The sequence below is a fragment of the Sturnus vulgaris genome, chromosome 18 (assembly GCF_052056855.1).
Source record: "Sturnus vulgaris isolate bStuVul1 chromosome 18, bStuVul1.hap1, whole genome shotgun sequence".
Lineage (NCBI taxonomy): Eukaryota > Metazoa > Chordata > Aves > Passeriformes > Sturnidae > Sturnus > Sturnus vulgaris.
The window spans coordinates 6724126-6742479 of NC_142260.1; the positions used below are offsets into that span (position 1 = coordinate 6724126).

The 18354-nt window shown below is 44.7% G+C and overlaps 1 protein-coding gene across 1 annotated transcript; it reads left to right on the plus strand.

The window, feature by feature from the left end:
• The first annotated feature begins 922 nt into the window (after positions 1-922).
• Positions 923-6264, plus strand: FGF4 (fibroblast growth factor 4). Its single transcript, XM_014878791.2, has 3 exons — positions 923-1226; positions 2053-2156; positions 3834-6264. Exons 1-3 carry the CDS (start codon positions 923-925, stop codon positions 4008-4010), a joined length of 585 nt encoding a protein of 194 aa, XP_014734277.1. The 3' UTR covers positions 4011-6264.
• Positions 6265-18354: the final 12090 nt, after the last annotated feature.

The following is an 18354-nucleotide window of genomic DNA, read 5'->3' on the forward strand; positions in this document are numbered from 1 at the left end:
TTTGTAGGCATTTGAGAAAGGGAAAAATATAAAGAAAGGAAAAGAAGTAAAAGAGGGAAAGAGAGGGAAAGAGAGGGAAAGAGAGAAAGAGAAAAAGAGAAGGGAGAAAGAGAGAAAGAGAGAAAGAGAGAAAGAGAGAAAGAAAGAAAGAAAGAAAGAAAGAAAGAAAGAAAGAAAGAAAGAGAGAAAGAAAGAAAGAAAGAAAGAAAGAAAGAAAGAAAGAAAGAAAGAAAGAAAGAAAGAAAGAAAGAAAGAAAGAAAGAAAGAAAGAAAGAAAGAAAGAAAGAAAGAAAGAAAGAAAGAAAGAAAGAAAGAAAGAAAGAAAAGTTGCTGTGATGAATGTAAAATATGACCTTTTCTTTTTAAACGTTTGTGCTGTCCCTCTTGTTTAGCACCAGTGCTGCTCACCCCTTCCCTTCAAGACGCTTCAGAGCTGTTAAGCATCTAGGGGTGATAATTTGACTTTCAGCTAAGCCGGAGGGCTGCAGCAGACAGCAGTAGGTGGTGATGTAATAGGTACCAACGCACATGGATGTATAAATATCGTGGCTAGGGCTAAAGCGCTATGGCTGAGCAGCTATAGAAGAAGATCAGCACTTCAGACAAGACTCCTGGAATTGAGATCAAGTTCAGAAGCTCTTGCTCCCGGGATTTCCTCTCCATGCAGCCAGCACAGGGAAACCGCAGATTCTCGGGGGATTGAGCACTAAACTCCCTCCCTCCCTCCTTCCCTCCCTCTCCGCTTTGCTTTCTGTTTTTCTTTTTTTCTCTTTTTTTATTTTTTTTTTCTGTTTGGCTTTTTTGTTGGTTTTCTTTATTTTTCCCCCCCTTCTTTGACCTCAGTATAAAGTGGGAGCTGGGGGTAGAGAGTATTTTCGGAGCGACCGGCGGCCGGCCCGTGGCTACCCGCCCCTAAGCCGGGATGCCTCTCCCCGCGGCGCTGCTGCCGGCGCTGCTCCTGGGGCTGCTGTGGCCAGGGGCGGTGCGTGGCCGGTCGCCCCCGGGTCGCCTCCCCGCCGGACTCCGCCAGCGCCGCTGGGACGCGGCTCTTTTCGCCCGCTCCGTCGCTCGCCTCCCGGCTGAGCGCCGCGATGCCGCCCGCGACGGCGACTACCTCCTGGGCATCAAACGGCTGCGGCGCCTCTACTGCAACGTGGGCATCGGCTTCCACATCCAGGTCCTGCCCGACGGCCGCATCGAGGGCGTTCACAGCGAGAATCGATACAGTAAGCCGGCGACAACCCGCGCGGCGGGGCAGGTGAGGCGCTCCGCGCCCGTGGGACCGCCGGAGGGCAGTTCCGCGGGAGCGAAGCGACTGAGCTGCCCCGGAGAGTGGCACGTCCCAAAGGAGGGTGGGTGCATGGCAGACCTCGAGCTTCCCTCCAAAGTCCGGCTCCGGCAGCACGGCGGGGCTGAGCCCCTCGGCTCCCCCGCGGGTGGCGGCAGCCCGGGCGAGCGCCGCGGCCACCGACCCCACCGGGAGCTCCGGAGCAGCTCGTCGGGCGCTCGGGAGGGGCTCGTCGGCGCTGCTCAGAGCCGTGTTGTGCCCTTGCCGCCGTCAGGCATCAGGTGTCGGGGTTGCCTCAACATCTGGAGGATCCACAGTGCCGTGGGCCGCCCACTCCGAGCAGGGGCCGGGGCGAGCCCAGCTCTCCCCTAAATTTGAAAAGCATCTGCTGGGGACTTAACCCCGTGGCCCCATGGCTCTGATATCCAACTGAAACAATAAGATCCGGGAGCAAGGATATAAGCTGCATGATGACAAATGTTTCATTTGCCCTAAGCATACTCTGGCTTATTTTAACCTTGTCTACACAAGAGGATGCCTGGGGGCAAAATAAAAATAGATACTTAGCTAAAAGAAGAGAGGTCCCAGCATGGGGCGTAGGGCTGCACGTGGAGTATGAGGCTGGGGTTCTGTGGCCACCCACAGCAGTACTGGGATGTGGGGACCCACGCTGGGGATGGCAGCCTGTGGGTGAGCGCAGCACTGTCACCACGCACTCCAGGGCACACCCTTTTGTCCCCCTGATTTCTGTGTCTCTTGTGTAGGTCTCCTGGAAATTTCTCCTGTGGAAAGAGGCGTGGTGAGCATATTTGGTGTCAAAAGTGGACTCTTCGTGGCCATGAATAGCAAAGGCAAACTCTATGGATCTGTAAGTAGCCACTGAGTGTGTGCCTGGGGAGGGGACTGTGGTCAGCTGGGGTGAGATGTGCCACAAAGCTAAAGGCTAAAAGCTGCCCAAGCCCCATCCTTGGCCCTCCTGGGTCGGGCAGCACAGAGCAGCCCTTCCTGCCCTGCCAGCAGGTGTGCTGCCCAGTTATGCTGCTTACTGAGTTTTGGGAGCAAAACCCTCTCTTGTGCATTGCACTTCCTTGGTTCTCACATAAAAACTGTAGTCACCCAACATCCTGCCTAGCTCATAGACCAACAGATCAGTCATTTGGGTGGCAAGACCACAAGCTAGGTTTGATCCATGAATTTGTTATAGTGAAGTACAAACAGCCTTAGGCAGGTGTGGCAATCACTCACTCCATCTCTCAGAGGAAACTTGAACTTGTGATCAGCCAGGCCTCCACCAGTGACCCTTGATGATGTGGTGGATCAGTGACCTATTGATCACTCTTTGATAATGCTCTTGAACAGACAGTCAGTTCCCATGGCAGTTCAGCACCCTCGGGGTCTGAACTTCTGTTGATAAGAAGGAAGGTCCATTAGGAGACAATATAGACCTTCTTTTACATGGGATCTTTGGAAAAGACAGAGACATCTTTTAAAATATACTTGAAGTGGACAATAACAGGGTGTATCTTCACCCATGTTGAGCTTAAAGCTCCTGCTTTTAAGTTCAGCTCTGTACAAGTGAGTGTGATCAGCACACTCATGTTCCTGGCTCTCCGTCCTCCCCCATGTATTTTCTATGTCATGTTCCCCAAGTGTCCTCTGAAGAAACTTGGGCTGAAAAAGAGCCAAACTCTGTCAGAGTTAACTGGAGCATTTTCACATGAAGGCATGAAGTATCCAGAATTCTTTTCTGGGGCATTGGTCCTGTTACAGAGGATTTTGACTTATATAAAAGCCAGGCAGATTCAGTCACCAAAATGCATCCTTTCTTAGGGTTACTGCTGCCTTGGTGTCCTGGGTAAAATAATCCCTAGTGCAGTGTTCAGCTTGGCAAGCTGAGACCCCTCTCACAAACCCTGAAGTTTTTGCCCAACAATAAGAGATGAGTTCATTTGCTTCTTTCCAGATAAGACACTTGCAAGACCTGTCCATTTTTGTACGTGCTTGCAAATGAAACTACATCCCTGAACCTGCTGTCTGTTGATCTGTTTTCCTGATCTATTAGCCTAAGTTATCCAAACCTTTCCTTTGATTTTTAATCTAAAGAAACAAAAAATACTGTTCATGATGAGTGGCTTTAAAATGCCTCTTTCTCCTCAAGCAACATGAGAAAGTGGCAGTATTGACTTTTCTGAAGCCTCTCAGGCAATTTATTGTTGGTAGGAGAACTGGGAGCAATTTGGTGAGCAGGACCACGGAACTGGGCCTGGACCTTACCCACCTCAGCTCTGCTAAGGTGACTCTGTCCTTCCCATGGGTGTCCTTCCCACCTCAGGTGTATGTGCCTGGCCTGGCCACAGCATCCCTAATTGATCCTCTGGCTCCTGAGTCCTGTTTGAAGCTTCAGAGGCCACTTCAAAAGATTACTAAGTGGAGGGGGCTCACCTGCACATTTGCCCACAACACACCTTCTACACCTGGTAGCAAGAATATTTCCACACCTGATGTTTAAAATTCCTTTTCTCTCATTCTTTCCTTTTCATTTCAGGCCCATTTCAATGATGAGTGCAAATTCAAAGAGATTCTCCTGCCAAACAACTACAATGCTTACGAATCCAGGATTTATCCCGGGATGTACATAGCCCTGAGCAAAAATGGAAGAACAAAGAAAGGCAATAAAGTATCTCCCACAATGACAGTGACACATTTTCTTCCTAGAATCTGAGACATCTCCCTTCAGACCTACCTCAGCACAGGGGAAGATGCAGAACACCTCTGGGGAAAAGAAACATGGTGCACTTTTACTGGAGAGTTTTATGCAAGAGTAGGTGTAAGATATTTAAGTTAATTATTTAAATCTGTATATATTGTCACAAAATTTATTTATAGTTACTTTTTTTTTTTTTTAATCTCTGAAAACAAAACAAACCTCCAACCCAAGGTCTTTCATTTCATGGTTCAACAGTAGAAGTCTTCTGCTTCGTGGTTTATTTAATTCAGTTCTGAGTTATCACAGGTGTGCTGCTACTCCGTGTCCTCAGCCAGGTGACATCCAATTCCTCTGTCCCAACGTTTTGCACTGTTTGTGTGTTGCTCGCTGTTCATTGCTGTACAGGTGTGAGTTTGTTTGTTTTGCTTGGGTTTGACGGTGGCTTTGTCCTCCCCTGTGCGTTTTCCACGGTGGCTCCCAGCGCGGCTCCCGGCCCGGGAGGGAGCAGGAGGAGCCCGGCTGGGATGCCAGCCTGGAGCCACACACAGTGCCTGATCCCCTTCGCTATTTCACTGCAGCGGGATCGCTTTACCCCGGCACGGGAGCGCGGTGCTGCGCAGCAACCCCGCAAATTCTGTTTTTAGATCCGCCAGCGCTGAACTTTGAACTGCCCTGCAGCCCATCTCCCCGAGAGGCTGAAACACCTCTGCCAGCTCAGCAGGGCTGGGGGCTTCTCCCCACAGAAACTGTGGCCCTTAATGGGAGCTTTTTTTTGCTACAATTGCTTGGCATGAGGCTAAAAAATAGCGCGTCTACAATGAACCAGCTCTACTTCACTCAATTCAAATTCCATTTCTTATTTGGAGATTATACTCATTTTTCAAAGTGTGGAGAGCTCTATAACACCCCTAAGTTTTCTACAAGGGAAAAGTGTTTGCTGGTTTGTAGCAATCACAAGCTCCACAGAAAGAATTTAGATTGATGATGAGGAATTGAGGTTGGTTTGTACTATTTATTTTTTTTTGCTGCAGTATTTGGAAGGAGAAATATGCTGCTGGTTTTTCTGTCTCATTCCCTGATGAAGTTGATTAATTTCTACCTCACTAACTCTCAAAGCCAGTCTCATAATAAATTCTGCATGGGAGGAAGGTACTCACTTTCCTGCTTGAGCTTAAAGTTTTGGAGGAGGGCCTGGGGGAACAATCATAATCCCAAATCTCTCCTTTTTTCCATATGTAGCAAAAAGTATTCAGGATAGAGTCGGTTGCATCCTATTTGAGCCTTGTCACGTTTGAGCTATCTTTACCCAGTGGTTTACTTTTAGTAAGAGTAATCATGGTGAAAATATTTGCAGGCAGCTGTCAGGCTGCAGTACTATATCGTCATCGAGTAACCCTATATTTTTCCTTATATATTTTGCAAGTGTAACTCATGTCTCTAACGTGATGAGGGAAAAGATAGGTTTGATTATGGGGGAATCACTAAAAGGATTCATGTGTCTTTTTTCTTTTTGTCTTTTTTCCCTCCCTTTCTTTTTTAAAAATATTTTCTTTAAAAGATACTTCATCTTTGGGGCATCAATATTTTAAGTGGGAACCAGGACTAACCACCATGTTTGATGACTTGGAGGATGTTTACAGATCATCTTCCAATCTAAACAAATTATTTCCGACTACATACAAATCTTTGATTCAGCTTTTTTTTCTTGTCCTCTTTACATTCCTACACAAAAGCATTTGTTCCTTTGTAATGGTATAGACCTGCCTGTATTCTCTACTTACACATGACCTTGAAGAGAAACTCTACTCACCAAAGTTCAGTAAGATCAGAGCAGACCAGGACCAGACCTTAAGGCAGCTGCCTTCGTAGCAAAAATAATTAAGGAAAATGAAATGTCACGCCTAAGGATTTTTAAATTTTTTTTTCTGTAAAATTGGAAATTTTCTGTACTTCCTGTGTCTTCTATATGTGAGTAATCATTGTGTATTTATCACCACTACCTCTGACAACTGATGATTTTGTTCCAGATTTCAGATAGCAAAATCAGACTATAAAGGTTCTCTCTGGAAATGGTTCTTTGCCACTTTCCACTCCATTAAATCCACAACCAACAGCCTCACACTAAATATGTTCAGAGGTAGTTGTTGTAACTTTTAAATATTGTGATGCAACCTTGATAACAATGTTACATGGTATGAGCTTTCACCATTTACCAGAATCTTGTCTGTAGTTTTATACAGGTGCTGTTCAAGACTGTGGTGTATGTGCTGTGCACACTTAAATGCATAATAAATGATAAACGTTTACAATGCATGACACCCTGGTATTGATTTTTAACTCTTCATGATGGAATGCATCCTACAAGGAAAGGGAGAAAAAAAATGCTATTTCACTTTCCCAAGCCTGGGAGCTTTTGCACCTTTGCCAGCTACTCCAGGACTGACAGCCTGGATTTCTTACTCAGCTAAAGTTCCTCCTGCCAAAGCTGGACGTGGTCCAGGAAAGCCCAGCTCTAAGCTCAGTAACAGATATGCACTCTTGCATGTGCCACATGCTGCTGCTCTCACTTATGCTATTTCCCTGGTTATTAACAATGGCAGCATCCAAAATTAATGGTCAGAGGCACAAACCAGCTGCAAGGTTTAGGTTGCTCGTTGTTGATGTTACAAACAAACCTGATTGCCTGGTTTTGGCTCCAATGAGCACTGGTTGCTCTCTCCGTGAAGCGTGACAGCACTGAAACCTGCTGGGTTTGGGACAGGATCTTTTAAAAATTAGTGTTCACACTCAGTACAAATGTATAGAAATGTGAAGTGACATCACAGGGTGAGATTAGGAAATGTTTCTTCACTGGAAGAGTGGTCAAAGCTCCCAAGGGAAGTAGTGGAGTCACTGTCCCTGAAAGCGTCCAAAAAATGAGCAGATGTGGCACTTTGTGATATGGGTTAGAGGACATGGTGGTGTCTGGTCGAAGGCTGGACCTGATGATCTTGGAGGTCTTTTTCAGCCCTAGTGACTCTGTAATTCTTTGGCACAACTTTTATTTATAAATATTCACACAGGTGCACTTGCACACACATGCACACATCATGTCCCGTTCCTGTGTTTTCAATTTTACTCCTTTCCTAGGATTAGGAAATGTTTCATAATTGGAAAGACAACATTCAGGTTTGATTTTCCACACCCTGACAGCAAAGGGAGTTTGTCCAGCTCAGTAAAGACCAAACTAAACAGAAATCCAGACCTCACCATACAGACTTCTGCACTTCATTTTCCACTGAGTGATGCTCTTTTTTCTGTTCCTGGAAAGGGGAAGGCAATGGATGAGCTGGGAATGTCCAGTGCCCTGGCTCTGAACAAGGGCAATTTCTCTCTAAAATTGTACATGCTCTATAAATACGTGGCACAGGTGGAGTTTTTATAACTGCACAAGTATAGCTGCAGCTTATTTAATGCTGCTAAGAATAGAGACAGAATAAATAGGCAGGCAGACATAATAATTTCTCATAATTAACTTTTATGTTTACACTGTTCCAAAAAGAACAAACACAAATTTATCACTGCTGGGACTGCCAAAATTATAACAAAAAGTTGTCGCCAGGGCTAAAAAATTTTTTCAGCTTTGGGAATGAATTTTATCAATTACAATTTTAAGATTGGAGATAAATCCTGTGGTTTGGCTGTTAGGAAGAAGGTGAGTTTTCAGAGTAGTGGCTTTGCAGGTTCATAGGACCGGGAGTACTTGTGCTGCACGTGTCCTACCCACAGGAAAATAAAAGGGATGGAGCAGCTTGAGATGTCACAGAGGACTCTGGAGAAACTTCCCCCTCTGGCATCACCCATTTTCTGCTTCATTGCTAAATCAGCTTTCATAAAATCATAAAATCATCATAGGATCATCACAGAATCATAGAATCAAAGAATCATAGAATGGTTTGGCTTGAAAGGGGTCTTAAAAGCCACCTTGTTCCAAACCCCCTGCCCTGGGCAGGGACACCTTGCACTAGACCAGGCTGCTCAAAGCCACATCCAACCTGGCCTGGAACACTTCCAGGGATGAGCTTTCCTTACATTACCTTTTGAGGCAGTAAAATAAATGCATTAAAGGTAAAAATCAATTTTAACCCTCCAAAAGAAGACACTGATATGTCACGGGTGGAAAACATCTCTGAGACCACTGAAAGCATTGCCATGTCCAAGGTTCCTGCCATCTACCAAACATGGAACAACCCAAAACCTTTCCTGAGGATGGATTCTGCAAGCCAGGCAGATCTCCCTCCACCCAGGGATGGCCCAGCCTGTGGGATAAGCAGGAGAGGAGCTGTGCCAGCCTGGCCCTGCACCGTGCCCTTGCTCTCCAGTGGAACGACAGAGGCTCCAAGCCCCATCCCTCATCTGCAGCCTTGCCTGTTTTAAACAGCCCGTGCTGAGCCTTCTGTGACTCACCCGTGACATCTCCCAAGTTGTCTGTATCTGATCTGTGCTAATAAAAATCAGCATGACAAAACACTGCCTTGTATATAAATAGCCACAGGTTTTTCAGAGCGGTCACCCAGTTTATGGTGCCAGAGTCGGTTGTTCACACTTCACCACTTGGTTTCCACCGAAGCCTGTGAACTGACCATGCAAGTGGTCAATTAAAGGCACTCTGCTAAGGGCTCGGGAGGCTTTTGATAATGACTAGCAAGCACCTCAGCGAGAAAGTTAAAAGGAATTCCCTGAAAAGCTGCAGCTCCCTTTATATGACACAAAGTACTGTTGCTTGCCAAGCACAGATGAGAACAGATTTTTAATGCAGAAAAGCCAGTGTGAAGCTAAAAAAAACCCCAAAACAATCCCACCAAAACAAAACCACCCCAGTTCTCCTTCTACTAAATAATCTAAAAATGGATGGCACAGTGCAAAATCGTAATACCAAGCTACTATCAGGAAATACAATATGCAAAAGAGGGACACAGCACAATTTCTGTTCCCTGCATATGAGTCATGATTTACAGACTTCAGACAAGAAATATTTCCTTGATTCATTTGGTTTAAAAATTTGATCACTCAAAAATATCATCCAAGAAATGTCTACTGAGAGTAACTTCAGACAAATAATTACTTAATGCAAAATAATGTCGTTTGCTTACATTATAGTTTTCATCATAAGTTCCAGGACCAGGTTGGATGGAGCTTGGAGCAACCTGGGCTAGTGGAAGGTGTCTCTTCTCATGGCAGGGAGTAGAATGAGATGGGATTTAAGGTCCCTTCCAACCCTAAGTATTCCATGATTCTGTGATCCTAAACACCATCCAGTCCAGCACTCTCTCATGGGCAGGGACACCTTCCACTATCCCAGGTTGCTCCAAGCTTCATCCAACCTGGCCTTGGACACTTCCAGGGATGGGGCAGCCACAGCTCATCTGGGATTCCTTTGCCAGGGCCTCAGCACCCTCACAGGGAAGAATTTCTTCCCAATATCCCATCTAACCCTGCCTTCTTTCCATTTAAAGCCATTCCCCCTTGTCCTACCACCTTGTACCCTTACCCAACGTGCCTCTCCATCTCTTTCAGAGCCCCTTTAGGTACTGGAAGAGGCTCTAAGGTGTCCCTGGAGCCTTCTCTTCTCCAAGGGGAGCAGCAGTAAGGTCCAGCCCTTCCTTCCTGAATGCCCAACCAGACTCCATGAAGTGTGATGAAGATGGTGGGCACCCAAAACATAACTCAGCTGAGGCTGGTGGTGGGGATAAATGACTGATAATGACAAGCACTACAAAAAGTCATGCCAGGAAGGTTTGAACCTGGGCAGTTCATATTAATTCAACTTTTTAACACTAATATCCCTATGCTTTTAGTTCCTTGTTTCCAAGGTGTCATAAATAGTCTTCAAAATATGTTCATTAATTTATCAAAATTTGTGAGACATGAAGATTCTGGGTTTGCAAGAGCATGCAGTCAGTCAGCTTGGGGCTGAACAAAACAAAATGAGGAATGGGTGCTCATTTATTGAGCAGCCTCTGTACTGGGCACTGAAAGAGGCAGGACTCCTAACAAAAAAAGGTGGTGCATGAGCAGATTTTAGTTTCAAAGCAGGTTTAATCGAGCTTTTCTTAAATTCTGAGTACTGGATTGACCTCAGGTAACTTCTAGTGTCATTCTGTATGTGTACATGTAATTGCATTTTATGACTAATCATACTATTTTATTGTGGGTAGTACCCATCCTCTATGACTCCCCAGCCTGTGTTGACCTCCACTATCGTTCATTCACACTGCTGCATATAGGTTAAAGAAAGTGATTTAGTGATGTTTGTACCAATTACCATATTCCAGACTCAAACTGGTTGCTAATCAGGTTACCTCTGAAGTACAAATCAGATCTTTATCAGCTTAAAGGTATTTGGCAAGTGTCAAAGCCACTTGGTAAAACTCGGTGGTTTCTGGGGAGCTACTATTTACATACTTTTTCATTATCTCTGCAGCCACATCTGTTTGCTTCCAGTGCCTCCAGGAAAGGTGTTTGTAGTGCTGGCTGGGGCCAATACAGCTGGTGAATGTCACTGAGGGGAAGGGTGCCTGTGAGAAAAAAGGGATGAGAAGTACCACCTGCAGGACGAGCATCCCTTAGAGACGGGAGAGACCCCAACCCCGCTGGGATCTCCTTAAAGAAGATTAGAAGGAATGCCCAGCCATGCACCTCTGATTGCCAGCTGCTTGGCAAGCTTAAGGGCTCACCCATGAGGAGCATTTTGGAGCTTTTGGTGGACAAAACTTCATAAACTCCTTCTCTTGGCCGGATGGTAACTGGATCCCTGCTCTGATCCCTGTTCAGGGTGAGGATGGTCCCAGGCTGGCTCGTGGCTGAGCAGCAGCGTGGGATGGATGCCCTTCTCAGGGCTCCTTCATCAGCAAGCCAAGGCTGCTCCAGACCCTCCCCATGCCCAGTACCAGCACTAAAACCAGCACAGGAATGGCCCTTTCCCATCTCCAGCCCCTCCTGGCCCCATGGCAGGGCAGCCCCAGCAGCCAGCAAAGACTCAGCTCCTCCACCAAGAGTGAATACCACTGCTCTGCCAGGCCTGAACACCCCTCTCCTCTTCCTCCTGGAGGGAGGGAGACCCACTGTGCTCCAAATCTTTCCCCTTTCTGGGAATGGGCATGTCACAGCTCCTCAGTGCTCACCTTCCATCCCGAATCCCGCTGCGAGGTTCCCCTAGGCTGCTGTGAGCAGGAGCTCAGCCAGAGGGTTACACATTAACCCTGGCAGTTAGCTCCCTATCTCGCCTGCCTGCTCTCACTCTGGAGCCAGAGTGTCTTTCTGTCGGAGCCTTTCCTTCCATGAGCTCTGAGATAAGGGCTGATCTTCCCACAGGTTACTCCCGTGCGATGACCCCGGGTCTCCCGCGGTGCTTCCTCCGGGAACCTGGGCAGGAATGACCTGCCAACAGACAGAACTTTAGCTGCAATTTATTACAGCTCTTCCACAGCCCCTAGGCAAGATTACCTTGCTTTTCTCCTTGGCTTTGACCTTCCTCTGCCAGGACAGGGTGACTGGCACTGCCTTTCCCCAGAAGCCCTGCCTGTGCCTGGCTTCCTCCTCACATCAATCCCAGAAACATCTCTCATCCAAGCCAACACCCTTCTTTCTTCCATATCCTGTTTTGACACATTTACATACTCCTCTTTTGATTTTCTACCACCTTTCCCGATGTTTTTCAGTTGTGTTCTCTCTGACCACCTCCCGTTTCTCTCCTTTTTTTTTCTGCGCCCTGATTTTTTTCTGGAGACCTTATGCATCACATTAAGGCCAAAGACACTCAAGAACGACACTTAAGCTTTACCCAAGCATTGGCCTGGACCTGCCTGTTGGCCAGGCAGGGTCACAGGAGCAGTGATGCAAACTCTGCCAACGTGGGAGCGACTCGTACCTGCATCCAACCCCATGACTCAGATTTGCTCCTGCAGATGTTAATGTGCACGGACTGCTATGCTATGTTCTTGTCAGAGTGGGTTTATTTTCACAGAATCACAGAATCACAGAATGGTTTGGGTTGGAAGGAACCTTTAGAGGTCATCCAGTCCCATAAGCAGAGACATCTTCAAGGAGATCACGTTCCTCAAGGCCCTGTTGAAGCTGGCCTTGAGAGTTCCCAGGAATGGGGCATCTACAGCCTGTCTGGGTAACTTGTGACACTGTTTCACCAGCTTCACTTTAAAGAGGATGCTCCTCATATTTAATCTGAATCTACCCTGTTTAAGTTTAAAACTCTTGGTTTCTGCTTCAGTCAGTATCTCTATCTTCCCTTAGTTTTCATCTTCTGTGGTAGATTCTCCTTTTCAGTTTAGCACAGAGCTTCTCACTACCCATATTTCATTTTGACCCACGTATCTCCTTTCCCTCAGTCCTTTGCAGTTTCTCTCCCCACGTCTCAGGGCTGCAGAGGTGACCAAGCACATTTTCAGCCAGCCGTGGCCAAGCTCAGCCTGTGAGGAGTTCAACACATTCCTCTGAGGAGCAAGGTGTACCAGTCACAAACCCTGATGGAAGGAGAATTAGAACACCGAATGTCTGATTACCAGTATAAAAAACAGGTTGTTCATGCTCCCTGATAAGTTATCAGATGTGATTCACTGGGCTGTATCTGCTTCAGCAATCACAGCATGGGCATTTCAGCACAGGGTTTTTCAACATGCTTGGGGTGCTCAAGGAAAGGCACTTAAGTGTTTATAGAGCTATGTAAGCTATAAATATAGCTGTGACAGTTTCATGCCCTGCAGAGAAGGTATGCCCTGATGGAATAATCACAGCAAAGTGTATTTTCATCAGAAAGATATCTATATAGATGGCCATCTCACGTGGCTTTGTGTTCAATAGGGATTGATAGTGATTGTGTTGGAAAGAATCTGATTGCTGCTGAAGTCAGATCTATAAATGGAAACTCAAGAAACCACAGAGTAAGCTAAACTGAAAATCTTTGACCTTGAGGGTCAGAAATTTAGCATCTTCTGCAAATCTTTAGAAATACGAGTCACATCCAAGGCAGTGATTTGTTTTAAATTAATTTTTGCTATTTATCTTGTGCATTTAAATATGCATATAAACAGAGATATACTATTTAAATTATATAATATACATTATTATATTATATACATAATATATAAAATACAATTGGCAAATAATTAATGGAGTTGATGTTCTGGATTAATGGTTAGTAAATAGCAAAGAATGTGACTTCATGGAATAAGATGATCACATGTGATTATTCCTCAGAGTGTACCAGGCTAGAGCTTATTCAGTAAATGTTATGATTTTGGAATATATCTTAATCCAAAATATGGATTAAAAGAGTAAATACAAGCACAAAGGTTAATGTAATGAAAGTCTATCAAAATATTCCCTGAGATTACAAATTCAGACATTTCATTTCAGTCTTGAGTTTTTACACTTTTTATTACCAAATAAAAACCACAATGGCAATGTTCACATTAGAAATAAGGCTGTAATTACCACACTTTTAAACAAAGGCCTCCTATGCAACCTGGGTGACTAATAAAATAATTATCACGTATCATTAGGATTTAATCAGGGCCCTGTAAGCCTCAGCTTACTCTTAAGTCACAGGTGTGCAGCAAAATGAACAACAGGAAAAATATATTTAAAGTACTTTGCAAATAAAGGCTGAAAAATCACTGAATACCTGTTCAGGTCCATCTGGTGTAAAAAGGAACTCCTGGTATTCTGTGCTTGCAAGTCAGGTGAGAGTGAAGTCGTGACCTCACAGAATGAGGGAAGGCATCTGCTTGGAAGCATCATTAGTTTATTAAAATATTAGTTTAATTTTTTAAATAAGTTCTGCTCTTCTGCTTAATGATGACAGAAAATAAATAAGGCTACCAGTGCAGCCACTGAATGGCCCACACTGAATTAGAGTTTAATAATCATGGAAACATTCTGCTGCAATCACCTTCTGACTCTTACAGAAAGGTGAGCAGATGCAGAAATAAGGACCAGATATACATTTAATAAAAAGCTCTGGGTGTTCATGTGAGTGTCAGAGTCACAGATTGAAAATTACCACATTCTCTTCTCCTCGTGACATAAATCTGAGGTTTCCTTCCATTAGACTTCTGGATGATGACACAGTACAAATTTGCATTTATTCATTGTTTGCACTCTCCCGAAGTTAATTAAGAAAAATACAGAAGCAAACATGCATCTGCCTTGCCAGTTTGTTCTGATTCTATTCATAGGAGCACCAAACATGCTGTCCCCTTGATTGTGCAGAGCCCCACTCCCTTTGCAGGTTTGCCAGGGGCAGTTGGGCACTCACTGCACAGGGTGCTGCATGAACAGAATTACCTTTGCATGCCACCATCAATAAAAATATTCCTTTGTGTTGGTGGTGGGAGTGCACTGAAGGATATATTCCTTGATAAAAGGGAAGAGTGAATGAAGTGGCAGCCATAAATCCACATTTAAGGCAGATCCAGCACAGGTTCTTTATACAGGGTCACAAAAATACAATACCCACAGCCCTGTGAATGTGGCTGTAGATGGAACCATACATACACCCACTGAAAAACACCTCTGCACTCTATTAACACCTTTTCCTTTCTTACCTGTCATGGGCATCTATGAAATGTCACTTTTTTCAAAATGGTGGCAAATCTACTCAATATTTCTGTTAAAGAAAATGTTCAGAAACAGTCAGTGCTAATTCTTTTTATATTTGACACAAGCACTTAAAAAATTGAGCTAGTCCAGAAGTCTGTTTAGCAACACACAGCCTCAGGAGATTTTTGTGTCTTTCCCATAAAATTTGTGTAAATAAAATCCACTTGGAAGTTAGTGGAAATAATCAGAAAGTCTAATAAAGGTTGGGGTTTTTTTTAAGAAGTACAAGGCCACAGCAATGTTAGTAATAAGATGATGTGCAACAAGAATAGCTGGTGGTAAAAATGCTCCTTTTTTCCTGCTAAGGAGATTACAAGGTTATAATTTGTAAAATAAGCATATTCCTGTTAATTAAATTAAGGACTTGGGCTGCATAAGCAAATATCAATCACAGGAGAGAAAGAGGCGGAGGGATGCTGAGTTTCACACATAATTTGTTTCTGGCTACTTAGCAGGGCTATGGCAGACATTCGCTAAGTAGAAAGCAAACATTTACTATTTAGTTCTCCTTTGCAGCTAACACCTACAAGCCTCTATTAGTAAAAGCTGCCTCCTTTGGCAGAGAAGATGATTTGTTGGGAAAATTTTTCTCTGTGATGGCTTTAAAGGAGCATTGGCTGCTAATTCAAAGATGTGGTCAGCACTGATTAATTAACAAACATACTCTTATGCTTTTATACTTTTTAAGTTGCAGAATATTTGATCATGCAGCCCTGATTCAGGTTTACTGGAGTGAGTAGTGATCCTTCTATTGCCTGCAGTGAAGTCAAGCCCTAAATCAGATGCTGGAAAGGAAACAGATCCATCATGTGCCCCATCCTATGGGTGTCCCCTGCTCATCCTGCTGGGATTACACCCACCTCAGACAGAATGGCACAACAATCCCTACGGCCCCAGGGGAGGGGGAGCTCCTTTGGGATTCCTGGCTCCACACCCCACTCACGTCCCTGCCCCAAAGCTGCAGCCTCAGCTGGCTGCACTCAACAGGGCCCTTGTCTGGGGAGGCATTAATGCCACTCTGCTAAATGTCAGCTGCGAGTGGCACAGCCCAAACAAAGCGGGAGGAATGCTGTGTCATGGCATGGGCTGCGAGCTGCCAGGGCACCCCAGAACAACAAAGCCACTTCAGCTGAGCTCCTTGGAATGTGCTCCTTGGAAGGAGGAGGGGGAGCAGGACGGGCACACTTGGGTGGGAACTGTGGTTTGGAAACCTGTCTAAACATATGGCACTTTCCTGTTCTTTGTGTTTCAAAAATGAGAAGTCAAAAAGTGAGTTTCTTTAATTTATGTGTTTATTAAAAAAGAAGAAAAATGTTGCAATGGGTGAGCAATGTAAAAAAAAAAAAAAGTATTAAAAGTCGTATTTAGATGGAGATTTTAGACCACCCTGAGTACCACAGAGAGCTGATGAAGTGCTGTTATGCATTTTGCCATATAAATAAGGTTTTAATTGTCTAAGTGTCCATCCACTGTGGTTTCTTTCTATCCTGGGGCAAATCCAACAGGGTAATTAACCACGGTGCTCTTCACCAAAGGATATCAGAGTTGAGATGAGCTCAGATATGGACTCACTGAAGTGGGATATGACACTACTTGACCAGCCTTAGTATCAGAAGAAGGAAAGAGAGCAAATGTGATGCCTGTTTTCAAAAGGGGGCAAGGGAAGGCTATTTAAAAAAATAAAAATCAGTAAATAATCAGCACTGGATACCTTTCTGAAACCCTAAGTGAAAAAAAAATTGTAACCTTTGTTTTAAAAAGTCCCTCTAACAAATATTGCCCAAGGTTGAAGAATGACTGTATGCTCCTTTTTGTCTTGTTCTGTAGTTATCTGGACCCAACTACAACCAAACTGACGGGATCCTGCACCAAACTCATCTTCAACCTGGCTCATTCCAGCCAAACTTAGGTCCATGCAAGTCTCCCCACTCTTCCAGTTATAGCAAAATATCTGATGTATGTTGAACACCAAAGTTCTATGTTTAACCAATCCCTAAATCAGATGGTTCTACATAAAACCAAGGAAAGCAGGAAAATCATCAATTTGGAAAATGATGTCCTGTGGAGTAAGCTCTAATGTTTAACACAGCAACCTTAAAGCCTCAAACCTCTTAAGGCAGGGAGCTGGCACCAGGCAGCATGACCAGCACAGCATTTACCAGGGAAGAAGTGGGCAATTCCCTAAATGAAACAGTGTTTCAAATGCAATGGCATTTTTTTCCCCCAAGTATTTAAAAAAGCAGTGAGGCTCATTCCCACTTCTGGCTGAGAATGTGCATTTTGTTTTTGAGTTGTAACACAAAGAGGTTTGCTTCTATAACACAGTTTTTGAACGATAATGATGTTTTGTCACTCTTTCTATACACTGAAGTTGAATCTAGAAGTAAAAGGTAATTAAATACAAGGGTAGAGAGACTGAAATTAGTATAATTTGTGTCCAAACAGATCCCAGCACATGTCTTTTGATTTCCAGGATATCCTCAGCTCTTTCATGGTGGGCTGCAGGCACCTGGCACCAAAGCCAAGCCTTCCTGAGCTCCTCAGTGGGGCTCGAATGAGCTTCCAAGAACAAATGCTGCACCCTGGCCCTGAGCATCCTACAGCAACACAGCAAAACCTGTGGGGTCACATTGCTTATTCTTTGAAGGTGAAGAGGAAATGAATGAAACCATCACCAAAGCAAGGTAACAACGTACAATTTGAGGCAAGCTGAGGAAGGAGAGTGGCCTTTGTGAGTGATGTGCATCCTGCTGGCCTTTTGTAGAGCCAGCTGCAAGGCCTGGCTGTAGCAAGGTGTCCAGGCTTCCAGATGTGCAGGTGCAAAGCCTGCAGACATCAAAAGCACTGATGTTCACATCCATTACCTGAGCACCACCCTTTTGTATTTCAAAGGGAAACCAGCTGAACTTTCCCTGTAATCACCATCTTGCAGCATCCCTTTAATGAACCAGATTGTACAGGACCTTCATGTCAGCCAAATAAAGAGGGTGCTAGCATTTTATTTTCCTCTGCTGGGGACCCTCACAGCCCTGCTCTTCCTGTGGAGAATTCACCCAGGTTATCCTGCAGCATCAAGAGGGAAAAGCCACCACAGGGTACGATGGGCAAAGTTGTATTCATCAATTGGAAATGCTGGCAGAAGGGCAGGGCTGAAATCTCAGGACAAGAGGAAGCACGAGCTGACAAACTCTTTGTGACTGCATTAGGCATTTTGTAATTTGGTTATGTGGTTTTCTGAAGTTTAAGAAGCCACCTCTTAGCTCAGGGTGTGCCATGACAGCAACATGACAGCAACAAATGGAATTTAATAAATTGCCCACAGAGATTTGATTACTTTGACTAATTAATTAACATGTGATTGCTTGTTCAAACAGTAGGCAGTGGAGACATTCTAATATGAACCTAGGTCTGTGAGTGGTACCTGTCTCAAAGAGAAAAACTGCTGAAATTTCTGTGTTCAGGATGTGCACATACATGGTATTTCCTCCTCTCTCATACCATGGCATTTCTGCCTTGGGTGAGTGACCCACACATTTTTAAAAGGCTCTGTGCTGTGCTCCTAAAGAGTTCCTGATCAACCACCCACACAAACAATATTTTTCCTCCAGGGTGTGCACAGAAAATAGTTTGGCCATTATATTTGTAATGGTCAGTAATTCAGTGGGTCAAAAGACATGAATGGGTGCCTCTATGTCACTTTATC